General features: G+C 45.7%; 1 protein-coding gene across 2 annotated transcripts in view; it reads right to left on the bottom strand.

The window, feature by feature from the left end:
* Positions 1–27183, bottom strand: part of CLNK (cytokine dependent hematopoietic cell linker) — a 208208-nt gene that overhangs the window by 4673 nt on the left and 176352 nt on the right. For both annotated transcript variants that reach the window (XM_039911666.1, XM_039911667.1), the window contains 4 exons: positions 23466–23506; positions 16623–16744; positions 12503–12580; positions 8494–8649 (listed from right to left, as the gene is read on the bottom strand). In XM_039911666.1, the coding sequence (XP_039767600.1) occupies positions 8494–8649; positions 12503–12580; positions 16623–16744; positions 23466–23506 (397 nt within the window). The remainder of the gene's footprint in view (positions 1–8493; positions 8650–12502; positions 12581–16622; positions 16745–23465; positions 23507–27183) is intronic.

The following is a 27183-nucleotide window of genomic DNA, read 5'->3' as shown; positions in this document are numbered from 1 at the left end:
TTCAACTCACTTGTGCGTTACACTCGCTTATACGCTACCCACTTATGCACTAAACTCACATGTGCGTTATACTCACTTATACATTACCCACTTATGCACCGAACCCACTTATGCAGCGAACCCACTTAGGCTTTACACTCACTTATACTTTACCCACTCATGCACCGAACCCACTTATTCGTTACCACTCACCCGTCCCACGACCCCCGTCTCTGTGCGTTGGTCCTGGTGGCAGAATGGGCGTCTGGCGCTCTGGGCAGGGAAAGACACGTGGGTGGCTGTTGCTACCGCTGTGATCCTCCAAGAGACCAGAGCACCAGAGGCAACAGGTAAGCGTGGCTCAGTGGAAAGAGCCCGGGTTTGGGAGTCGGACGTCATGGGTTCGAATCCCGGCTCTGCCACTTGTCAGCTGTGTGACTGTGGGCAAGTCACTTCACTTCTCTGTCCCTCAGTTCCCTCATCTGGAAAATGGGGATTAAGACTGTGAGCCTCTCGGGGGACAATATGATTACCCTGTATCTACCCCAGCGCTTAGAACAGTGCTCGGCACATAGTAAGCGCTTAACAAATGCCAACATTATTATTATTATTATTACCTGTGGTTTGGGTAGTCCCAACTTCCATTCTGTTCAATCTCCGTCCCTTCCGCTCCCTCCCCTTCCATACCTTATTGGGTGGGCACAGAGGTGAGGGACACCTATCTTCCCACCCCGTCCCCTCTGGCCAGAGAGGTTACGTCACCGGTGGCATTTTGACCTCGGGGTAGCCGGTGGCCAGGTCATTCATTCATTCAATAGTATTTATTGAGCGCTTACTATGTGCAGAGCACTGTACTAAGCGCTTGGAATGAACAAGTCGGCAACAGATAGAGACGGTCCCTGCCGTTTGACGGGCTTACGGTCTGATCGGGGGAGACGGACAGACGAGAACGATGGCAATAAAGGTCCACCTTGGCACACCCATCCACCCCCGCCTCAAACAGAAACTCCTTTCTATTGGCTTTAAAGCGTTCAATCACCTTATCCCCCTCTACCTCACCTCGATACTATCCTACCAAAACCACTTCCGTATTTTTACTAAGAAAACTCTGTGGAGCCACTACTGCACATGGAGGTGTGGTATTCTGGAAGAGGTGTGTCCATGGAGTCACCGTGGGTTGGAGATGATTCCACAGCATGAGAAAAGGCAACGTCTGAACAAATACCATAGTCATTATTCCTCGTGCCTTGATTTCTGTGTGCAAGTGCGCAGCTCTACCTATCTCCATCTTGCCTTATTCACACTTTCCGTGCACTCGGAAAAACATTCCCTGATTTCCCAATAATGTTCTAGCATCATGGGAGAACAGATGAGACTTTAGGTTCCTGTCCAAAAGGACTGGGTAGGATCTTGGCAGCCCTGAAGATCAACACAAGTTCCCAGGAGTTTTTAGCTCTAACACCTCGCTTCTTGGCAATGACATTTATGGTCGTATCTTGGGAGTCTTCAGCGTACCCGAGGTTGAGGAAAAGTCTGCGCCGAAAAGTCTTCCTTGTAAATGTCAGCTATGTGCTCAGTAGACCCTCAGGCAATCGGTCAGTGGTATTTATTGAGCGCTTCGTGTGGGCAGAGCACTGTACTCAACCCTTGATAACCACATCTACAGATCCAGGTCCTAACCATTTTTTCACACCTTGGGTCTACGGTAGTGACTTCCTCAAAAACTCAAGCGAAGGCCACGCTGTTGCTTTCTGGGAGGTTTTCTGTGGTGGAGAGCAAATTAGAAATTCACTGAGGCATTGCTCCCTTGGTTTTCATCTTGTCTGTGATGAGGGTAGAGGCTTGACCAAAGTCTTCAACTGTGCCCTGCAAATAGAAAAGGGGTCTTGCGGGTAGCTTCTTTGGAGGCGAGCCACAGTCTCAATTCAGTGACGAGTAACATAGCTCTGCATCTCTTTACCCCTTAATGTATCAACACTGCTTTTGTTGCTTAGTCTGCTTTACAACACTACAGCATTCGTACGATTCTTTATTCAACAAATCATGACCAACAGAAGGTGTTGATGGGGCATTCCTAAAACCCAGTGCTCTTTCCACTAGGCCATGCTGCTTCTAATCATACTAATAATCGCGTCTTGTCTTGTCTTATGCCATCTATGACCCGTAGCGGCGCCTTGTGCACATCTCTCCCAGAACGCCCCACCTCCATCTGCAATCATTCTGGTAGTGGATCCACAGAGTTTTCTTGGTAAAAATACAGAGGCGGTTTACCACTGTCTCCTTGCGCACAACAAATTTGAGTCTTTGCTCTTGATTGTCTCCCATGCTGCTGCTGTCCAGCACAGGTGAGTTTTGACTTGTAGCAGATGGCCCTCCATTCGCTAGCCACTGGCCAAGCTAGGAATGGAATGGATATAACAATAATAATTATGGTATTTGTTAAGTGCTTACTATGTGCCAAGCACTGTTCTAAACACTGGGGTAACTCTCTCCTTAGGCCCCCTGTTCCTCCCCCTCCCCCATCCCTCACCCCCAATGATCTGGCCACCTACTTCATCACAAAAATCAACACGATCAGGTCTGAGCTCCCCAAAGTCACCCCTCCGCCTCTCCCCTCCCCCCCACCAACTCTCCCCTACTTTCCCATCCTTCCCTGCAGTATCCTCAGAGGAGATCTCCTCCCTCCTCACAAGTGCCACCCCCTCTACCTGCGCCTCGGACCCCATTCCCTCTCACCTTATAAAAACCATCGCCCCTGCCCTCCTCCCTTCCTTAACTTTTATCTTTAACCACTCGATCTCCAATGGCTCCTTCCCCTCTGCCTTCAATCATGCCCACGTCTCCCCCATCCTAAAAAAACCCTCATTCGACCCCACTTCCCCCTCCAGTTATCGCCCTATCTCCCTACTACCCTTCCTTTCCAAAATCCTAGAACGAGTCGTCTACAATCGATGCTTAGAATTCCTTAACTCCCATTCTCTCCCGGACCCCCTCCGATCTGGCTTCCGTCTCCTCCGCTCTACCGAGACTGCTCTCTCTAAGGTCACCCGTGACCTCCTTCTTGCCAAATCCAATGGCTCCTACTCCGTTCTGATCCTCCTCGACCTCTCTGCTGCCTTTGACACTGTCGACCATCCCCTCCTCCTCCATACCTTATCTCACTTTGGCTTCACGGACTCCGTCCTCTCCCGGTTCTCCTCTCATCTCTCTGGCCGGTCATTCTCGGTCTCCTTCGCGGGCGCCTCCTCCCCCTCCCATCCTTTAACTGTTGGAGTTCCTCAAGGGTCAGTTCTCGGCCCTCTTCTGTTCTCCATTTACACTCACTCCCTCGGTGAACTCATGCACTCTCACGGCTTCGACTACCATCTCTACGCAGATGACACGCAGATCTACATCTCCGCCCCTGTCCTCTCCCCCTCCCTTTAGGCTCGCATCTCCTCCTGCCTCCGGGACGTCTCCACCTGGATGTCGGCCCGCCACCTAAAACTCAACGTGAGTGAGACTGAGCTCCTCATCTTCCCTCTTAAGCCTGGCCCTCTCCCAGACTTCCCTATCACCGTGGATGGCACGACCATCCTTCCCGTCTCTCGGGCCCGCAACCTCGGTGTCATCTTTGACTCGTCTCTCTCGTTCACCCCACACATCCAATCCGTTACCGAGACCTGCCGGTCTCACCTTTACAATGTCGCCAAGATCCGCCCTTTCCTCTCTACCCAAACATCTACCTTACTGCTACGGGCTCTCGTTATATCCCGGCTAGACTACCGTGTCAGCCTTCTCTCCGATCTCCCTTCCTCCTCTCTCGCCCCACTCCAGTCTATCCTTCACTTCGCTGCCCGGCTCATCTTCCTGCAGAAACGATCTGGGCCTGTCACTCCCCTTCTTAAACACCTCCGTTGGTTGCCTATCGTCGCCCTCCGCTCCAAACAAAAACTCCTCACTCTAGGCTTCGAGACTCTACATCACTTTGCCCCTTCCTACCTCTCCTCCCTTCTCTCTTTCTACCGCCCAGCCCGTACGCTCCGCTCCTCTGCCGCCCACCTCCTCACCGTCCCCCGTTCTCACCTATCCCGCCGTTGACCCCCGGGCCACGTCCTCCCGCGGTCCTGGAACGCCCTCCCTCCTCACCTCTGACAATCTAATTCTCTTCCCCACTTCAAATCCCTACTGAGAGGTCACCTCCTCCAAGAGGCCTTCCCAGACTGAGCTCCCCCCTTTTTTCCCTCTGCTCCCTCTACCCTCCCCCTTCACCTCTCCGCAGCTAAACCCTCTTCTTCCCTCTTTCCCTCTGCTCCTCCCCGTCTCCTGTCCCACCCCCTCAGCACTGTACTCGTCCGCTCAACTGTATATATCTTCATCACCCTATTTATTTTGTTTATTTTGTTTAATGAGATGTACATCATGCTGATTCTATTTATTTGCCATTGTTTTTATGAGATGTTCTTCCCCTTGACTCTATTGCCATTGTTCTTGTCTGCCTGTCTCCCCCGATTAGACCGTAAGCCCGTCAAAGGGCAGGGACTGTCTCTATCTGTTGCTGATTTGTACATTCCAAGCGCTTAGTACAGTGCTCTGCACATAGTAAGCGCTCAATAAATACTATTGAATGAATGAATACAAGGAAATCAGGTTGTCCCATGTGGGGCTCGCAGTCTTAATCCCCATTTTACAGATGAGGTAACTGAAGTACAGAGAAGTGAAGTGACTTGCCCAAGGCCACACAGGAGATGAGTGGCCAAGGTGGGATTAAAACCCATGACCTCTGACTCCCAAGCCTGTGCTCTTGCCACTAAGCCACCATATGTCTCTGCCTGACTCTCTTCCATAGTCGTGACTGATAGAGTACTGGGAACTCTGCAGGCGTGATCCTGACAGGGGTAATAATTACATCATTTATAACTAATATTAGTCAAGGACGTCAATGATATGTATAGAACATGAAGTGTGAAGGAGTGTAATAAGTAGAAGGAGTGTAATAAGTACTAGTGAAAATTCAGAAGGAGGAAGGCACACCCTCACTGTCCTCCAGAAACTCGATGATGATGATTGGGGTATTTGTTAAGCACTTACTATGTACCAGACACCGTACTAAGCACTGGGGTGGATACAAGCAGATCGAGTTGAACACAGTCCCTATCCTTTATGGAGCTCACAGTCTCATGCCCCATTTTGCCGATGAGGTAACTGAGGCCCAAAGAGGTGAAGTGACTTGTCCGAGGTCACACAGCAGGAAAGTTACAATCTAACGGGATGGACAGTGGACGAAAATATTTCCCAGAGTGGAAGCAGAAGCAAGTACAAGGATATAGATAGAAGTAGGAAGACTTTTAACATTTACTGGAAAAGGAATTTAGAGATTTTTACAATGAACAGAAATGGGGAAACAAATGTTTGGTAGCGAAGCAAAGACCTCAGTTTTTTTGTCATTATTCCTGGCTTTTTCAAGTGTGAAGGAAAGAGGAGCAAGAGATCATCTCTATGCACAGTTCTGTGTTAACCTGTAATTCAGGAAGCCAAATGTTCTTGCTTGATATTAATCTTCTATGAGCAAAAGCCTGTTTTATATTCAACCTCTCCTTTTTTTCTAGGATTATGCTGAAATAATGAATTAAATGATAATTGTTTTTAACTATCTATAAATTGGATGGTGCTTGTAGAAAAGGATAATTTTAACAGGTAGCAGCAGCCAGGAATGTACAATTAGTCATCCTGTCATTTCTCATTATTTGTCTCTAGTGTTTGGCCCTGTAGTTGAAATTTCACCCTAAGGAGTTTTGAATATAAAAAATAAGAATTTAATCATAATGGTAACAGAAAATCTATCCATCTTTCCAGTGGATAGCAAATGATACACTGATGTTATATCTTAAACCTCAGAGGCTGCTTGGTATTTTTCTGTTTGCTTTATTTATTTACCCACCGTTCCTTTAAATTTCCAAAAATATATATCTACTCCATTCAAAAATTCTTAAAGGCATTTATTAATATAAGCACACTTTGGTTCAATAACATTTGAGTTTTAAATATATGTTTCCTAGGAAAATAAAACCATACATTCCAGCAAAATAAGTACATTTTGCTTCTAATTAACTCTGACTTTTGATGTCCCAGTACTATCATCATCAAAGGTATTTAATGAGCACTTACTGTGTGCAGAGCACTGTACTAAAAAAAACACCTGGGGAGTACATACAATAGAGTTGACAGATATGTTCCCTGCCTACAATGAGCTTATCATGAATGAGATTATCATGGAGAAAATGTAACTGTCTTCACTCAAGAAAAATCCTCTCTCAATTTCTCCCCACCAGGTTCATTCATCTACTGAATTTGTCTCATTCATTCAATCATATTTACTGAGCGCTTACTGTGTGCAAAGCATTGTACTGAGTGCTTGGGAGTGTAAACAGTAAACAGATATATTCCCTGCCCATAATAAGCTTACATGGCTTTAAAATGTTTGTTTTATTCATTCAATAGTATTTCATTCAATAGTATTTATTGAGCGCTTACTATGTGCCGAGCACTGTACTAAGCGCTTGGAATGTACAAATTGGTAACAGATAGAGACAGTCCCTGCCCTTTGACGGGCTTACAGTCCTCCCTTTGTTCAGATAAGCACTTCCAGTTGACCCCAAGCAGTTGTTTAGGATTCTGCTATTTTAGACAACTCTGATGACACCCTTTCTGCCATAAAACCAGCTGTCCTTTAGAAAAGGATGCTTTTGTAGGTCACACTACAGACTTAGAAACTTTCAATTTGGAATGAAATGTGATGCTTCCTTATAGCCAATCTCTATCAAACTCCTAAGAGGCACACTGGATTTTTTAGAACTCTACTTTCAATTTCTTTGTATCTGTGCATCATTGAAATTCTGCCTATGTAGCAGAATTTGGATGACTGGATCAGTGTGGAAAATAGAAATCTGTCACGTGTGTGTATGTGTGTGGTTTCACAGGGATAAGTAGTTCGCAACTTCGGGTTTTTTGAGATTTATCAGCTCATTAATGCCTTTGGTCCTGACTACATTTGTAAATCACATTCTTTTCTTAGTGAAATGGTAACTAAAATTCTTTATATTTCCTTCAAGATGTCCCATTCTGCTAAACCCTACAAACCCATCAGTCATTTTTAGCACTAGGGAACCTATTTGTAGCTATACTCAGCACTGTTGCAGATATGTTGATCCAATTTTACACTTCATTTAATCTTGAATATTTGTAAATCATTTTACATCTGCCTCCCCTGTAAACTCCTTGTGGGCAGGGAATATCACTTCTTTACTTCGTACTTTCCAAGGGCTTTGAAGAAAATGTATATGAAATTTTAGTGAACAAGTCAAGGCATTGCACCTAGTTGGAAGTCAATACATTCATTCATTGATTCATATTTATTGAGCACTTACTATGTGCAGGGCACTGTACTAAGCACTTGAAATGTACAATTCGGCAACAGATAGAGACAATCCCTGCCCAACCAAAGGTTCACAGTCTAAAACAACAGGCTCATGCTGTTGCTATTAGAGATTTGTTCACTTTTCTACATTTCCTAGACCTTTTGAAAAGCTAATCCCCTTCTACTGGCTTCTCCAAATAAGCCCTCTTCTCCCCTACTCCTCCCCTTCTCCCATCTATGCACTTGGATCTGTATTCTTTTAAGCACTTGATATTCTTAACCTCTCCTCCCCCAGCACTTATGTACATATCCATAATTTATTTTAATGGCCGTCTCTCCATCCAGACTATAAACTCCGAATGAGTAAGAAGCATGTCTACCAACTCTGTTGTATCGTACTCTCCCAAGCACTTAGTATAGGGCTTTGCACACAATAAGCATTAGTACATACCACTGAACCACTGATTGATCATGATCTTCCCAGGTAGAAACTGACCCATTAGGTTAGTTCCCACTGGATGTATCCATTTCAGTATCAGCCCAAGTAGAAGGCCCAGATCAAACCCATAAATGTTGTCTTCTTTAACTCTGAGTCAAGAGTGCACGTGCCCAGATCACTGTTTTCTACTTTGGGCTGGGGAAATGCTTTAAAATTGTTGGTGCCCAGGTCATTTGATTGGCCTTCTTTGAATTTCTGTCGATTGAAATCTATAAAGCTATCTTTGCCTATGAGCCCGGAAGCCCTAGTTGGTTTCAGTGCACCTTCCCAAACACGCAAAAGTTGAAGGTTTAGAGAGATGCGAGAAACTCTCTTTCATTTTCGTTTGTAACGAAAAACCACGCACAGATCATTGACTAGGGTTCCATTTAAAACTAATTATAGCCCTGAAATTAAGCCATGCTTGAGAGAAGCGGTTCTTTTTAAAACAAATGACTAATAACAAAGCTATTAGAATGACTTGGGCACAGCTTTGCGGAGCGCAATATGATGATCCCAAGTGAAGCTGAGACAAATCATCCAAAACATTATTTTCATGTTTGAGCATGCATAATGAATTACCGCTATATTCTGGGTAAGAGTAAGCAATAGGGTAAACTGAGTAATGTATTTCACTTACCTCGTCTCCTCTGAGTCCTGTTCCTAGGGCATACTGTCGACTTCTCTCCAGAAAACGGATTTTGATATTGTAAACTTTGTTTTGATAAAGTAGGGCCAAAACATACGGCTCTGCCGTTGATTTCTTCGAATAGTCTCTGACTAAAAATGTCCCGTCCTGTGGTTTAATGAGTGATGACATTAGTGATTTAATAGTTCCATAATTCACACCGAGACCCTCATCTGTAAAATGGGGATGAAGACTGTGAGCCCCACGTGGGACAACCTGATTCCCCTGTGTCTACCCCAGTGCTTAGAACAGTGCTCTGCACATAGTAAGCGCTTAATAAATACCAACATTATTATGCAAATGACTCCCTGATAGACTGCAGATGTAATGATAATCCATTTGAAAATTCTAATCTTTTGGAAGACACAAATACTTTTACTCAGTCCCTTTTATTCCACGAAATAGGTCTTCTGGACTGGGTTTGAGTGATAGTTGTTTATTTTATTGTTATTATTGTTTTTGGGGGGTGTAATCTTAAATAATAGTCACCGATGAGAAAAGTTAGAATATTTGAAAAGGGAAAAAAGATGGTTCTCAAGATGAGCCACGGATCCCTACTAGAGTATTTCAGGAAAAATACATTTATTCAAGTGGTTCCCAAATGTCTGCTATCATGAACGTGTACAGTTAACCAGAATCTCCACACACTCATGTTTAATTTTAAGGAGAACACCCTGGAACTTTTTCCAGGATGGAAGAAAAAGTGATCTTGAGAGAGAAGACAAGGTTCATGCTAATTTTCTTCATGTATTGTATTATATGTTTATTTCCTGTGATGTATTATCATGATTACTTTTCCAGGAAGTCCTCCTTGATTAATCTCTCATCTCCTCATCCTATTTTCCCTCTCTACTGTATCCCCTCTGGACTTGAGTCCATATCCCCTAAGCACTTAGATTCTCGCCTTGCCCCCCACCTCCACAGCACTTACGTCATATATTTATACTTATTTGGCTCCCCTACCTATAACTTATTTTAATGTCTAGCTCTCAGCCTAGACTGCAAGCTTTTTGAGGTAAGGGATTGTGTGTCCTTACCCTGTAGTACACATTGATTCTTCTGAAAAGTGACGTTGGAGAAGGCTTTTGAGAATACCATGGAATGGATTTTAGAGCAAATTAAACCTAAGTGGTCTTTGGAAGACCAAATGACTCGACTTAGATGAGCATATTTTGGACACATCACTAGGAGGACTAATTCTCCAGAGAAGACACTAATGCTAGGGAAAGTCCAGGGAAAATGTGGAAGAGGCAGAATGGCAACTAGATGGATAGAGACCTTAACAATGATAACAGCAGAATCATTAGAAAGGTTGCGGATTATGGCAGAGGACACCGCTTTCTGGAGAAAGGATATCCACGGAGTCGAATCGGAATCAGAAACGACTCAGCTGCACTTAATAATAATAATAATAATAACTTTGTATTACTCTCCCAAGCCTTACAACAGTGCTCTGATAGAGTAAGTATTCAATAGATGCCTTCGATTGTTTTATTGTTTGGAAATCACCACTCTTACTTCCCGTGGTGCTTATAGTTTCAGACGTTGCAGTATTCCACACAGATTCTTTTCATCATCATCACCATCAAAAGTATTTATTGTGTGCTTACTGTGTGCAGAGCACTGTACTAAGTGCTGGGCAGAATTCATTACAATAGAGTTGGTACATATAATAATACTTATGGTATTTGTTAAGCGCTTACTGTGTGCCAAGCATGTTCTCTGACCACAAGGAACTTAGAATCTAGGTAGGGGAGATGGACATTAATATAAAAAAAATTAGTGTAATTGATACATATGTACATGAGGTCAACAGTTTGCTGCAGTTTTGACAAACCTGGCACTTGCCAGGTATGGAGCTCATAAAGAAGAATCAATGCTATTCACTGAGCACTTACTGTGTGCAGAGCACTGTACTAAATGCTTGGAAGGGCACAATATATCAGAGTTAGTAGTTATGTTCTCTGCCCAGAATATGTAGAAAATTGAAGGTCAAGAAATAAGAAGGAGACCCTTGTTGTCCAATTATTGTTGACCAACACCAATTAGTCCAGGGAGCCTGTAATTTTATTCCTGTGATCACCACTTTGCCATGAGATCATATTTTAAATGAGATACTTTGGGAATCCTAAGGCATCAGCTTTATAGGAAACACAGAAGGCAAATTTAGTGTTCCTGAGGGGAAGTGTTTATTAGAAACAGTGTAACCTCACTGCTTATCCAAAGACAATCTTTGAATGATTATTCTAACAGATATTATCCTTTGAAAATCTTCCTTTCAGTCATTCATGTTTCCTTTTTAGCCCTTACCAGGTTCTGATTTCGAGAGAAGTAATTGTTCTGCCACATTAATATATTTCCAAATGGGCATGAAAAATAGTTCTTTCACACTCAGGTAACCCTGGGGGTAACCCAGTTCTCCTGAGAACCGTGTTCTTATTTATATTGCATTTTCCTGAGCCTTTCTCACCTATGTATGAAGATGATTGATCTTGAATATGATTAAGAATAGGCAGCCTGATGGGAAGAGTTTATATTCCTTTTTGGGCAGGTGGCTAATATTCTCCAGATGGTTATAAGACTGTAGCCTTTGCATGCCCCTTTGGCATTTTTATTCTTCTCCACCAACTGGAAAAGACATTTTATGTTGTTCCCCGCATCTTATTGTTTAGGCTTCCAATTTCCCTTTTCACCTTCCTACAGTCCCCCCACCCTTCTCCCTCAGGGTTTTGTTCTAACCTCCTGCCTTCTGGGATTAAAGGGGAAGGGAAGTTTAGCATTTCCCCAAATGCTATCTAATTGCCCTTTGGAGGGTACAACCTTTAAGGGGATTTAGTAGGAGGAATGCATAGTACCTGGGCCACCTATGACCAGAATCCCGTGAAGGAAAGGAATTGTCTAAAGGATTAGGGAGATACAGAAAGACACAACCCAGGCCAGGCAACTGCTAGACAAAAAGACTTTTCCCCTCCCACACTCTTCAGAAATTGCTTCACAGCGTGTGTCATTCCTTGCTTCCTGCTTCCAGTGACCATATTTTCCCCAGCCTAAAGAGGGACCAGGTTGGAACCAGGGGTCAAGATTAGATGGTTGCGGGGAAAGAAGGTAGGAAAGACTGAGAGGTGGACAGAGAGAGAAAGAAGGATAAAGTAGAGAAAGGGATGCAGGTGGGGTCCCTGACACTCAAAGAAGAAATACAAGCCTCTAGACTGTAAGCTCATTGTGGGCAGGGAACGTGTGTCTTTATTGTTATATCAGACTATCGACTCTCCCAAGCGCTTAGTACAGTGTTCTGCACACCTTAAGCGCTCAATAAATACGACTGGCTGACTGACTGACAATATAGAAACACACCCAGAATAATGTATTCCCCAAGGAAGTCTTCGCTCCAGAAGGGGGGCGAAGGAAAGCAGGAAGTGTATGCCATTAATAATGCTGGTATTTGTTAAGCTCTTACTATGTGCAGAGCACTGTTCTAAGCGCTGGGGTAGATACAGGGTCATCAGGTTGTCCCACGTGAGGCTCACAGTTAATCCCCATTTTACAGATGAGGTAACTGAGGCCCAGAGAAGTGAAGTGACTTGCCCACAGTCACACAGCTGACAAGTGGCAGAGCCGGGATTCAAACCCATGACCTCTGACTCCCAAGCCCCGGCTCTTCCCACTGAGCCACGCTGCTTCTACCCTGGGACAGCTCTGCCTTTGACTGGGCGCCTGTTCCGAGACGAGCCCTTGCTGCTGCCTTCACAGCCGTCTTTGCCATAATAATTATAATGATAATAAAAAAGGTATTTGTTAAGCGCTTTCTAGGTGCTGAGCACTGTTCTAAGTGCTGGGGTCATACAGTAAACACTCAATAAATACCATTGATTTATTGATTCATACTATTACTACTCGAGGAAAAATGCAATCCAGATTTTCTGGAAGTTATACACCAGAACCAAACAACCTCAGTACTTACACTGTTCTCTGTGAGTAATGCTCGTTCCACTTCTCGACGGCTACATTCTCCGATATACCAATTTCTCCGGGCTGGAGCCTGCATTTCAAGATAAAATATTCAGATTAGAGGAGTCCACTGGAAACCAGCCATTAGGAAACAAGTCTCTGTTGCACTCCACACTCAGAGGAGGGAGCCTCTTCCAGTGATAAACAGATAACGTATGGGCGTGACTGATGTTATCCAGAGCAAAAACTGGCCCGGCCTTCTTAGGTGTCTCTGCACGACATGTTTTAGAATGAGTTTGTCTCAGTCAGGAGAGGGTGTAGGGGAAAGCTGAGCCAGATGGTATTCGCTCAATTTCTTTAAAGCAGCCATTCCAACCACTGCAAGAGGAAGCAGTGTGGCCTAGTGGGTAGATCACTCATTTGGGAGTCAGAAGGACCTGGGTTCTAATCCCAGCTCTGCTAATTGCCTTCTGTGTGACCTTGGGCAAGTGACATAACTTTTCTGTGCCTTAGTTACCTCATCTCTAAGACCGTGAGCCCCATGTGGGACGAGGGCCGTGTCCAACCCGATTAGCTTTTGTCTACCTACCCCATCACTTAGTACAGTGCCTGGCACATAGTGAGCGCTTACAAATGCCATAAACAAAACAAAACTAAGCACCGCCACCGTCAACAAAAAGTCCTAGATTCTTTCTCTTGCTCTTAAAGTCTGCCAGTATGTGCCTAGTGTTGCAATTCTGAATGCCAGACATTTTAGAAAGGGTCAGGCAGCGGTTCAGAATTTCAGCACAAAGAAATGCGGGACTGCAGGGAAGGAGAGAGGTCAGAGTTGAATATGTAGATTTGGGAATCAAATCAAATTTGGGGACAAGAGAGGTTAGTCGGGGAAGAGTTCTTGGAGAAGATGTAATTTTAGGAGGATTTTGAACTTGGGGAGAGTAGTGGTCTGATGATATTATTATTATTGTTGTTGTTACTATCATCGTTTGGATATGAAGGGGGAGAGAATTCCAGGCCAGAGGAAGGACATGAACAAAAGAGATGAATCTGAGGTAGTATAAGTAGGGTAATGTGAATGAGACCCAATGTCTCCAAATTCTGTGCAAAATTGCACCCTGAGAGGACTCAGATACTCGGACTGTATCTCTGTTCCTGCTTCAGGCCCAATCTCATTTACCTCAGAGTTTGTGTACCTTGAACTATTTAAATCTGTTGCCTGAAATCCTGTGTTGGGGTATTTATGCTAATGGCTTTAATCCAAATGGGACTTGGGCAATCACGACTCACAAAAGGCTATTTGTTCCCTTGCCCTATCTCAGTCTAGGCCATGTATACAATCACCACTGAATTGGTAAAGGTTCTTTTGAAGTGATAAGCATAATGGACATTACTATGACCCATAACTGTCAGGAAAAATGTTAAGGCTTAAGAATGAGTTGCCGTATTTGTTGAAAATTGGGACACCAGCTTAAATTTGTATCAGTCGAAAGAGGAGAAAATTCAGAGATGTCTACGCTACAATTTCCTTAATGCTGAGGGACAGAAACTGAATTTTTTGTGAGTATGCTCCGGCCCTGGCATGGTTGTCCAAACATTTTAAGCATGCAAGAATAGTCTAAATTAGTAGGCTAATTTATCCTGGAATGTCCCAGCAGCCTCTTTTGGCTAAATAAATCCAGAATAATAGTACTGGTATCTGTTTAGTGCTTGCATTGTGCGACACATTGGGATAGAAGCAAGAGAATCAGGTTGGATATCCTACATGAAGATACAAGTAGGAGTGAAAACAGGTACGGTATCTCCATTTTACAGATGAAGAGACTGAGGCCCAGAGAAGTGAAGTGACTTGCTAAAGTCACACATCAGGCAAGTGGCAGAGCCGGGATTAGAACTCCCGCCTCTGCCACTTGTCAGCTGTGTGACTGTGGGCAAATCACTTCACTTCTCTGGGCCTCAGTTCCCTCATCTGTAAAATGGGGATTAACCGTGAGCCTCACGTGGGACAACCTGATGCCCCTCTATCTACCCCAGCGCTTAGAACAGTGCTCTGCACATAGTAAGCGCTTAACAAATACCAACATTATTATTAACTCAGGTCCTCTGAATCCCAGGCCCGGGTTCTTTCCACTGGGTCTCACTTCTTCTCAGGCCACAAAGCATAATCAGAATTCACAGCATTTATCGTGTCGGTGTTTGGCAGAGGTGAGAGAGTAGAGAATGAAGAACTAAACGGAATGTGAGGACGGTCGACTATAAAACATGTTCAAGCCAGGAAATACATTCCTTTAAAATTCTACTACTCCTTTCATTCATTCATTCAATCGCATTTCCTGAGCGCTTACTGTGTGCAGAGCACTGAACTAAGCATTTGGAAAGTACAATGCAGCAATAGAGACAATCCCTGCCCACAACGGGCTTACAGTCCAGAGGATAATAATGATGGGATTTGTTAAGCATTTTCTATATGCCAAACACTGTTCTAAGCGCTGGGGTAGATGCAAGGTCATCAGGTTGTCCCACGTAGGGCTCACAGTCTTAATCTCCATTTTACAGATGAGGGAATGGGGGCCCAGAGAAGTGAAGTGACTTGCCCAAAGTCACACATCTGATAAATAGTGGAGAGGGGATTAGAACCCACAACCTGTGTCTCCCAAGCCCGAGCTCTTTCCACTAAGCCACGCTCTTGCTTAGCCCTTGCTTCTCGTCTTCCTGGCTTTCACTAGTGCCAGGAGGATCTGGATTCTGGTCTCGGCTCTTCCATCGGGCTACTGTGGGACCTTGGGCAAGTCGCTTAACCTCTCTGGGCTTCGATTTCCTCATCTGTCAAATGGAAATGAGACCATTTTGGAGTCTATGTGGGGGCAAAGTCTGTGACTGACATCATAACCTTTCTGTTCCATCCCTTAGTACATTCTCAGTGTTTAGTAAATGACGAAAACCTCAATTTTTTAAATGACAACAATGGAATGTAGTCTGGCCTAGTGGAAAGTGCACTGGATGGGAAGTCCCAAATTTATTGCTGGCCTGCTGTGCATCTGTAGTCAAGTCTCCTAACCTCTCTCTGTGTCTCAATGTCCTCATCTGTAAAACAGGGAAAAATGATCAATCTACCCTACCTCTTAGACCGCCAGCTCCATTTGGAATAGGGACTGAGCTCGATCTGATTATCTTGTACCTCCCCCAGTGCTTAACACAAAGTTTAGTGCTTAGTAAATGCCATTATAAACTCGTTATGAGCAGGGAACATTTCCAATTATTCCGTCGTACTCTCTCAAATGCTTAGTACAGTGCACCGCACATAGTAAGCCCTCAATAAATACCATTGATTGATTCTACATAAATATTTGAGAAAGACTATAAGCTTCATGTTAACAGGGAACATGTCTACCACCTCTGTTAGAATGTACTCTCTCCAGCACTTAGCGCAGTCCTCCGCACACTGTAAGCACTCAAAGAATGCCATTAATTGACTGAAAGAATTTGTGATAATTACGCGACTTGCTTTCTTACGCCGTTGAGCCGTGTCTGACCCATAGCGACGCCCAGGACGCCCCACTTCCATCTGCGATCGTTCCGGTAGTGGATCCAGAGAGTTTTCTTGGTAAAAATACGGAAGCGGTTTGCCATCGCCTCCTTCCGCGCAGTAAACTCGAGTCTCCGCCCTCGACTCTCTCCCACACCGCTGTTGGCCCAGCAAGGCTGAGTTTTGATTTGTAGCCGGTGGCCTGCCGCTCGCTAGCCGCTGGCCAAGCTAGGAATGGAATGGACAGGCCTCTGCTTGACTCTCCCTCCTGTAGTCGAGACTGGTAGAGGACTGGAAACTCTATACCTTTAGAGTCCCTGATAATCACCTCATCCTCAGCCCCACAGCACTTACCTACGTAGCCGTGATTTACTTATTTATACAACTATCTGCTCCCCCTCTAGACCCTAAACGTATGAACACAGCAAGCATTCAATAAATACCATTGATGGATTTTTTCATGGCTTGATTTTTAGGTACCGTGCGCGACACATAGTAAGCATTTAATAAATACCACAATTATCCTTAATTATTACAGAGTTCAGTGAACGTATATAAAGTGATGAAGAGGTTCGGCAGGATATTTAGTTTCTGACACAAAAGTCTTTACCCTTTGGTTTGGATTGCTGAAAGTTGCCCCTTTTTGATTTTCGTAGGTCGATAGTGTCTCCTGTTCCAGAGGTTTACACTTCGCTGGGGACGGTGATCGTGAATTTGCGTTTAATTTCTGTCCTGTAAAAGTCAACCATTCTCTTATGTTTTGAGCAGAATGCCTATAGGACCTACTTGAAGTATTAAGCTCTCCATCACCTTGCCCCCTCCTACCTCACTTCCCTTCTCTCTTTCCACCGCCCACCCCGCACGCTCCGCTCCTCCGCCGCCCACCTCCTCACCGTCCCCCGTTCTCGCCCATCCCGCCGTCGACCCCCGGGCCACGTCCTCCCGCGGTCCCGGAACGCCCTCCCTCCTCACCTCCGCCAAATTCATTCTCTTCCCCTCTTCCAAGCCCTATTGAGAGCTCACCTCCTCCAAGAGGCCTTCCCAGACTGAGCTACCCCTTTTCCCTCTGCTCCCCCTCCACCCTCTGCTCCTCCCCCTTCCCCTCCCCTCAGCACTGTCCTCATTTGTATATATTATTTATTACCTCTATTTATTCTGTTAATGAGATGTACATCCCCTTGATTTCTATTTATCGTGATAATGTTGTCTTGTTTTGTTTTGTTCTGTTTTGCTTTGCTCTCTGTCTCCCCTGATTAGACTGTGAGTCCATCATTGGGCAGGGATTGTTGCTATCTGTTGCTGAATTGTCCATTCCAAGCGCTTAGTACAGTGCTCTGCACATAGTAAGTGCTCAATAAATACTATTGAATGAATGAATAATACTTATTAAGCACTTATGGTGAGCAGACCACTCTATTAAGTGCTGCAAAAGAATGAGAAGCAGCGTGGCCTAATGGATGAAGTACGGGCCTGGGAGTCAGAAGGACCTGGGTTCTGATCCTGGCTCTGCCACTCGTCTGCTGGGTGAACTTGGGCAAGTCTCTTCACTTCTCTGAGCCTCAGTTACCTCATCTGTAAAGTGGGGATTAAGACTAGAGCCCTAGGTGGGACAGGGACTGTGTCCAATCCGATTATCTCGTAACTACCTCAGTGCTTCGAACAGGGCCTGGCCCAAAGTAACAAATTCCACAATTATTATTCATTAATAATTGCAGTCCTGTAGGCTGTTAAAATTGTTATTGTTATAGTGGACTGCCCCAAGCGCTCAGTACAGTGCTCTGCACACAGTAAGCACTCAATAAATACGATTGGATGAACTGATTGACTAGACATGGTCCCTGGCCCTTGGACAGATAAACACAAAAATCAGGTTAGGAGAGCAGAATTCCAGGTTCCTCCAAGGTTATTATTATTCTTTTATGGTATTGGCTAAAGTACTTACTATGAGTCAAGTAAGCACTGGGGTAGATTCGAGCTAAGCAGGTTGGACACAGTCCCTGTCCCACATTTGGCTCCCAACCTTAATCCCCATTTTACAGATGAGGTAACTAAGGCACAGAGAAGTTACACCACTTGTAAGTAGGAGTAGAAGCACCCAGAAGCAGCGTGGCTTAGCGGAAAGAGCACGGGCTTGGGAGTCGGAAGTCGTGTGTTCTAATCCTGGCCCCGCTACTTGCCAGCTGGGTGACTTTGGGCAAGTCACTTAACTTCTCTGTGCCTCAGTTACCTTATTTGCAAAATGGGGATTAAGCCTGTGAGCCCCTCGTGGGCCAACCTGATTACCCTGTATCTTCCCCAGTGCTTAGAACAATGCTCTGCACATAGTAAGCGCTTAACAAATACCAACATGATTATTATTATTATATAAGTTGATCAGGTTGTCCCACCTGAGGCTCACAGTTAATCCCCATTTTACAGATGAGGTAACTGAGGCATCTACCCCAGCGCTTAGCACATACTGCTTGGCACATAGGAAACGCGTAACAAATGCCATCTTTATTATTATTACTTGTCTGCTGTGGGACCTTGCTGTGTGATCTCCTATTTAGACTAAGAGCTCCTTATGGGACAGGGACCCTGATTATCTGATAAGCAGCGTGGAAGCTCAGTGGAAAGAGCACGGGCCTGGGAGTCAGAGGTCGTGGGTTCGAATCCCGGCTCTACCACTTGTCAGCTGTGTGACTGTGGGCAAGTCACTTAACTTCTCTGTGCCTCAGTTACTTCATCTGTAAAATGGGGATTAAGACGGTGAGCCTCACGAGGGACAACCTGATTACCCTGGATCTACCCCAGAGCTCAGAACAGTGCTCTGCACCTAGTAAGCGCTTAACAAATACCAACATTATTACACAAGCAGCGTGGCTCAATGGAAAGAGGCCGGGCTTGGGAGTTAGAGGTCATGGGTTCTAATCCCGGCTCCACCGCTTGTCAGCTGACTTTGAGCAAGTCACTTCACTTCTCTGGACCTCAGTTCCCTCATCTGTAAAATGGGGACTAAGACTGGGAGCTCCACGTGGGACAACCTGACCACCTTGCATCCTCCCCAGCGCTTAGAACAGTGCTTCACACACAGTAAGCGCTTACCAAATGCCACCGTGATTACTTTTTATTATTACACCAGTGCTTCGAACAATGTCTGGCACATAGTAAAAGCTTTACCAATTCCACAGTTACTATTTTCTGTTGACAGTTTCTAATAACATAGCTGTGTTTTACCCAAACCACATTCAGGGTCCTGTCATATGACGGGCCTTGTGGCAGCGATAAAGAGAAGTGATAAGAGAAGCAGCACGGTGGAATGGATAGAGCGAGGCCCGGGAGTCAGAAGGTCATGGGTTCTAATCCCGGCTCCACCACTTGTCTACTGTGTGGCCTTGGACAAGTCACTTCACTTCTCAATTACCTTATGTGTAAATGGAGATTGAGACTGCAAGGCGCCATGGGGGACAGGGACTGTGTCCAACCTGATTCAGCCCACAGTGCTTGGCACCTAGTAAGAGCTTAACAATTACTACAGTTATTATTATCATTATAAACCTTTTCCCACAATGCTGAGGTTCCAAATGTTCCGAGGACGCATTTGGGAGAGGAAAATCGGTATTATCATTGGCTTTTCTATTTTTTCTTGCTGGTCAGTGCCTCTGAAAATGGGTGTTTGGGTGTTAAACATTTCATTTCCTTTACCTAACGCTGTTTCTCATCCTATAGTACATGGCTTGAATATCAAAATCAAATGAGGTATTTGAAATAGTTTGAAGCATAGTGCAAGAAGAATTTGGAGCACACTACACATCCTGTTTGAAATTTATTTCTGCTTTTATTGTTCTTGACTATTTTTTCTTAAGCTGTGTCCATTTTGGTGAATTTTCACGAGATTGAAATAGGTACTGTAGAATTAGAAACTTTAGAGTAATAGCATTTATTGAGCACTCATTTGTGGTAATTCAATAGTATTTATTGAGCGCTTACTATGTGCAGAGCACTGTACTAAGCGCTTGGAATGAACAAGTCGGCAACAGATAGAGACGGTCCCTGCCGTTTGACGGGCTTACGGTCTGATCGGGGGAGATGGGAGAGTCAAGTTCAGGTGTATGGGAAGTACAGAATAGCAAACTGACATGTTCCCTGCCATCAGCGAGTTTGCACTTTAATGGAGGAGACATAATAATAATAATAATAATGTTGGTATTTTTTAAGTGCTTACTATGTGCAGAGCATTGTTTTAAGCCCTGGGGTAGATACAGGGTAATCAGGTTGTCTCATGTGAGGCTCACAGTTAATCCCCATTTTACAGATGAAGTAACTGAGGCACAGAGAAGTTAAGTGACTTGCCCACAGTCACACAGCCGACAAGTGGCAGAGCCGGGAGTCGAACCCATGACCTCTGACTCCGAAGCCCAGGCTCTTTCCGCTGAGCCACGCTGCTTCCCAATAATGTTGGCATTTGTTAAACACTTACACAGTGCAGAGCACTGTTCTAAGCGCTGGGGGAGATCCAGGGGAATGAGGTTGTCCCACGAGAGGCTCACAGTCTTCATCCCCCATTTTACAGATGAGGGAACTGAGGCACAGAGAAGTGAAGTGACTTGCCCACAGTCACACAGCTGACAAGGGGCAGAGTCGGGATGACCTTATTTCCATAAAGAAGACCCCCGGGAAAAGGGCCTGAGGTGAGGGGAAAGACGAACGTGCTGAAATTCCTGAGGTGGATTTGGAGATGGGCTCTGTGGTGCTGGCTTCACTTAAAGGAGAGTTGGATGCAGTTACGACATTTATATATTGTTGGTATTTGTTAAGCGCTTACTATGTGCAGAGCACTGTTCTAAGCGCTGGGGGAGATACAGGGTCATCAGGTTGTCCCACGTGAGGCTCACAGTTAATCCCCATTTTACAGATGAGGCAGCTGAGGCATAGAGAAGCTAAGTGACTTGCCCACAGTCACACAGCTGACAAGTGGCAGAGCCGGGAGTCGAACCCATCACCTCAGACTCTGAAGCCCAGGCTCTTTCCACTGAGCCACGCTGCTTCCCGTGCTTACTGTGTGCTAAGTACATTCATTAATTCAATCGTATTTATTGAGAATTTACTGCGTGCAGAACACTGTACTAAGTGCTTGGGAGAGTACAGCATAACAATAACAGCAGCATGGCTCAGTAAAAAGACCCCGGGCTTGGGAGTCAGAGGTCGTGGGTTCTAATCCCGGTTCCTCCACTTGTCAGCTGTGTGACTTTGGGCAAGTCACTTCACTTCTCTGGGCCTTAAGTTACCTCATCTGTAAAATGGGGATTAAGACTGTAAGCCCCACGTGGGACAACCTGATTACAAATACCATCAATATTATCATTATTATTATTGTGGGCAGAGAATGTGTCTATTGTTCATTCACTGATTCAATCATATTTATTAAGCTCTTTCTATAATAATAATAATGTTGGTATTTAAGTGCTTACTATGTGCCAAGCACTGTTCTAAACGCTGGGGGTAGATCCAAGGTAAACAGGTTGTACCATGTGGGGCTCACATTCTTCATCCCCGTTTTCCAGATGAGGTAACTGAGGCCCAGAGAAGTCAAGTGACTTGCCCAAGGTCACACAGCTGACAGTGGCAGAGGCGGGATTGGAACCTGTGACCTCTGACTCCCAAGCCCGGACTCTTTCCACTGAGCCACGCTGCTTCTCTGTACTAGGTGCTTGGGAAAGTACAATGCAAAAATAAACAGTGAGATTTCCTGCCCACAGTGAGCTCACAGTCTAGAGGCGGGGAGACAGACATCAATACAAATAAATAAAATTACAGAGATATACAAAGGAGCCGTGGGACTGGGAGGTGGTGGAAGAGCAGGAGCTGAGGAAAAGTGGGGCTTAGTCAGGGAAGGCCTCTTGGAGGCCACGGGCCTTCAGGAGGGCTCTGAATGGGGAGAGTGTCATCGTCTGTCAGATGGAGGAGGGAGGGCGTTCCAGGCCAGAGGCAGGGCAGGGCCAGGCGTCAGTGGCGAGACAGGTGAGATGGAGGCCCGGGGAGAAGGTGAGCGGCCCCAGGGGAGCGGAGTGTGCGGGCTGGGCTGGAGAAGGAGAGAAGGGAGCTGAGGGAGGAGGGGGCCAGGGGATGGACGGCCTTGAAGTCAATGGCGAGGAGTTTTTGTTTGAGACGAGGGTGGAAGGGCAACCCCTGGAGCTATTTGCAAGAAGCGATATGGCTTCGTGGAAAGAGCCCGGGCTTGGGAGTCAGAGTTGAGGGTTCTAATCCCGGCTCCTCCACTTGTCAGGTGTGTGACCTTGGACAAGTCGCTTCACTTCTCTGTGCCTCAGTTACCTCATCTATAAAATGGGGATTAAGACTGTTAGCCCCACGGGGGACAACCTGGTATCTACCCCAGCGTTTAGACTGTGAGCCCGTCATTGGGCAGGGATTGTCTCTATCTGTGGCCGAACTGTACGTTCCAAGTGCTTAGTACAGTGCTCTGCATCTAGTAAGTGCTCAATAAATACGACTGAATGAACAGTGCTTGGCACAGAGTAAGTGCTTAACAAATACCATCATCATCATCCTCATCATAATTTTTAAGAGGGGTGGCGTGTCCTGAACATTTCTGTACAATAGACGTTCTGGGCAGCGGAGTGAAATATGGACTGGAGTGGGGAGAGATGTGAGAAGCAGCGTGGCTCAGTGGAAAGAGCACGGGCTTTGGAGTCCAAGGTCATGGGTTCGAATCCCGGCTCGGCCACTCGTCAGCTGTGTGACTGTGGGCAAGTCACTTAACTTCTCGGTGCCTCAGTGACCTCCTCTGTAAAATGGGGATTAAGACTGTGAGCCCCACGTGGGACAACCTGATCCCCCTCTGTCCACCCCAGCGCTTAGAACAGGGCTCGGCCCATAGTAAGCGCTCAACAATTACCAACATTATTATTATTTAGGTTGGGAGGTCTCTTGTTCCACTGTGCTCTCCCGAGCGCTTAGTACAGTGCTCTGCACAGAGCAAGTGCTCAATAAATATGATCGAATGAATAAATGGGCATCATAAGTGGGCATACAATGGATTTATAAGAGTTGGGATTCTGGGAATTAATAGGGGAAGACGAGTTGGCGTTTGTAAGACTTTGTGAGCCGATTTGGGTAAAGTGGCGGTGGTGTTAGTATGGTTGTCATATCACAGTGGGCGAGGACACAGCCCACGTTTTTCTTCTCATGGGTTTTGACCAAAATGTAAGCCCTAAAGAGTGGGAGAATTAGTTCCTGAGGAAAGTACAATTCTCTTTATGCTATGGCTGCCTAAAAAATCCTGTTAACTTTTCCACCGAGGGAATCTTCAGTCAGTACTGTGTAAAGTTTTCGGCTACTGTACTAACAGTTGAAGGAAAAGCAAAGGAACAAAATGTTGGGAGAGGTTTCTGTGATTTTAAAAAATACATCTGCTTGTCTTCAAGTTATGACACGAAGCCAAAACAGGTCTTACCTGAGGTTGGATAGCTTGTCTCGTTCACCGTGAATGAAGAGCTAAGGGAAATATTCAAATGAAAGTAGCATTATGATTTCTCACGGCATAGCAAATCCTGGATATGAAAACATTCAGGGACCAGACCAAGAGTGAATGGGGGGAAGTGTTGTAGAAACTTAATAATAATAATGTTGGTATTTGTTAAGCGCTTACTATGTGCAGAGCACTGTTCTAAGCGCTGGGGTAGACACAGGGGAATCAGGTCGTCCCACGTGGGGCTCACAGTCTTCATCCCCATTTTCCAGATGAGGGAACTGAGGCCCAGAGAAGTGAAGTGACTTGCCCAAGGTCACACAGCAGACAAGTGGCAGAGCCGGGATTCGAACTCATGACCTCTGACTCCAAAGCCCGCGCTCTTTCCACTGAGCCACGCTGCTTCTCTCCCTTTTTATCTGCATCTTCCTGCCTGCTTTAGGTAGAGGGACAATAGATAGGAACCAACCAATTAGAACATATATAAAAATATTACAAACCCAGTTTAAATGGATGAATGCACTGTTTACATTTTCTTACACAAAAATACTCTATTTGTGGTGTTTCTAGATGCCACTGAGGTGATTTTCTGCTTGGAAATTTGGGACTTGGAGATCCCCTCTGTGAACCCTGACTAGAGAGCAGCAGTACTACGTAGAGAAGCAGCGTGGCTCAGTGGCAAGAGCCCGGGCTTGGGAGTCAGAGGTCCTGGGTTCTAATCCCGGCTCCGCCGCTTGCCAGCTGTGTGACTTTGGGCAAGTCGCTTCACTTCTCTGTGGCTTAGTTACCTCATGTGTAAAATGGGAATTAAAAACTGTGATCCCCACGTGGGACAACCTGATCACCTTGGATCCCCCCAGCGCTTAGAACAGTGCTGTGCGCATAATAAGCGTTTAACAGAAACCACCATTATTATTAACAGCAGTCGGAGCAGCAGTGGAGTAGAACGAATCAGTCCAAAAGCAATCCCATTTGTTGCGCACGCACTGTTGCAGAGCACTGCGCTAAGCGCTTGGGAGAGTACAATACGACAGAGTCGGTAGACACGTTCTCTGCTCTCGAGGAGCATTCGGTCTAAAGGGGGAGACTGGCATTGACATAAATCAACAAATTACAGACATTTGTGCATTCAATCATATTTATTGAGCTCTTACTGTGTGCAGAGCACTGTGCTAGGTGCTTGACATCAGTACGTAAGTGTATATAAGTGAGCATTTGTAGTCGTAGCAGTGGTAATAGTAGAATAAATCATAACAGTGGTAATAATAGTGTAGTGTAGTAATATCCATTCACTCATTTCAATCATTTCTCCCCCCTTCTGGACCGTGAGCCCGTCGTTGGGCAGAGATTGTCTCTATTTGTTGCCGACTTGTACTTTCCAAGCGCTCAGTACAGTGCTCTGCACACAGTAAGCCCTCAATAAAGATGATTGAATGGACAAATGGAGAGTTTATTCTGTGCAGAGCACCGTACTAAGTGCTTTGGAGAGCAGAATATAACGATTAACAGACACATTCTTTACCCACAAGGAGTAACAGTAGTTGTATCAGTAATATTAATAGTAGTAGTAATAAATAAATAAGGATGGTATTTGTTGGGAAAGTGGGCAGTTTGGGGGAAGTACAGAATTTAGGAAATGATGCGTTTGTTGCCCACAAGCAGCTTACACTCTAATGGAGGAGACCGGTGTAAAAATCTTTGCACTAGTAGTCCATATGAACAGTTGAGTATACAATTGAATGAAAAATATATAGAAGAGGGCTGAAGATGTCGAAGTTGGCCTGAATAGACTCTACGCTTCCTGTGGGCAGGGATTGTGCCTAACATCGCTCCGGTATTGTACTCTCCCAGATGCTTAGTGCGTGCTCTGCACGTAGTAAGCACTTAGTAAATGCCACCGTTTGATAGATTGATAGAGTCGGTTTATGACCTGGAGCAGCGAAGCTCAGTGGAAAGAGCCCGGGCTTGGGAGTCAGAGGTCATGGGTTCGAATCCATGGCTCTGCCACTTGTCCGCTGTGTGGCTGTGGGCAAGTCCCTTCACTTCTTGGTGCTTCAGTTACCTCATCTGTAAAATGGCGATTGACTGTGAGCCTCACGTGGGACAACCTGATTACCCTGTATCTCCCCCAGCGCTTAGAACAGTGCCCTGCACATGGTGAGCGCTTAACAGATACCACCATTATTATTATATGTTTGTCCGTGCGTCCGGCCGACTCCCCGGTTCATCTGGCTGGCCTGAAATACCACCCGCCCCATAGAACTCAGCGTCTGGCCCCCTTCCCGCCGGGCATCTGTTTTCCGGCGAACTTCAAAGGTCGCACCAGAAGCATCCAGTTATCTCAGCCAAGCCTCCCCCTGTCCAGAAGGGAGAAAGACTTAGAGGTGATTGTCTATCCTTGGTGCTATTTTGAAAGCTCCAGGAGTCAGTAATGGACCGGTGATCAAGGGTGGGCCAACAGGACGCAGCCAAGAGCGGGGCTAAATGTTTGAATGGATGGGCTTCCGGTGGTATGTCTTATCCCGCGTGGCCCCTTCCCTTCCCCTCTCCTGAGCCTCCCCTAGGGCCTTGCCCGGTCTCTGTCTGGAAAGAGGTGAACGCTGAGAGTGCAGGTGGATTTGAGAATAAGGCGGGCGAGGGCCGGAAAGATGGGGCTGTCTCTGTAGGCCCCTGGGGAGCTCTGTGTTTCTTTCTCTTTCTCCCTGGCTTGAGGGGTGTTGACGTTTGACCCTAGGAAAGGCTCGATCCCTAGAAGCTCCCTCTCTCGAGACTTTGCCCACTCTAGGCTGTAAGTTTGTTGCGTATATGTTGCGTACAGACAGGGCCTATGTCTGTTTACTGTCATATTGTGGTCTCCTGAGTGCTTATTTCAGTGCTATGCACAGAATAAATGCTCAATCAATAGGATTGAATGAATGAATGAATGAATATGGAGGAAACCCGGTCACTCAGTGAATAAATACAATGGAAAAGGAGCATCAGAGGGCAAAATAATGGGGAGAGAAGGAAAAGAATGTGGCCTAGTGCAAAGAGAATGGGCCTGGGAATCAGAGGACCTGGGTTCGTCTGGATGACTTTGGGCGATACTTAACTTGAGAGCCCACCTCCTCCAGGAGGCCTTCCCAGACTGAGCCCTTCCTTTCCCTCTGCCCCTCCTCCCCTCCCCATTCCCCCTTCTCCCCTCCTCTACCCTCCCCACAGCACCTGTGCCTATTTGTATATATTATTGATTATTTATTTTGTTAACGATGTGTATGCATCTATGATTCTATTTATCTCGATGGTATTGACGCCCGACCACTCGTTTTGTTTTGTTGTCTGCCTCCCCCGCTTAGACTGTGAGCCCTTTGCTGGGCAGGGACTGTCTCTATCTGTTGCCGGATTGTACATTTCAAGTACTCAGTACAGTGTTCTGCACATAGTAAGCGCTCAGTAAATACGATTGAATGAATGAATGAATGAACTTATCAGTGCCTTAGTTACCCAATCTGTAAAATGGAGATTCACTGCCCCCTCTTACCTCACCTCGCTTCTATTTTTCTACAACGCAGCCCCCACACTTCGCTCCTCTAGTGCTAACCTTTGCACTGTGCCTCCATCTGGCCCCGTCTGGCCGCCCACACCTAGCCCACTTCCTGCCTCTGGCCTGGAACGCCCTCCCTCCTCGGATCCGCAAGACAGTGACTCTCCCCCTCTTCAAAGC

The sequence above is a fragment of the Ornithorhynchus anatinus genome, chromosome 4 (assembly GCF_004115215.2).
Source record: "Ornithorhynchus anatinus isolate Pmale09 chromosome 4, mOrnAna1.pri.v4, whole genome shotgun sequence".
In the NCBI taxonomy this organism is placed as follows: domain Eukaryota; kingdom Metazoa; phylum Chordata; class Mammalia; order Monotremata; family Ornithorhynchidae; genus Ornithorhynchus; species Ornithorhynchus anatinus.
Note: the sequence above shows the minus strand (reverse complement) of the source record. Positions and strands in the feature narration are given on the sequence as shown.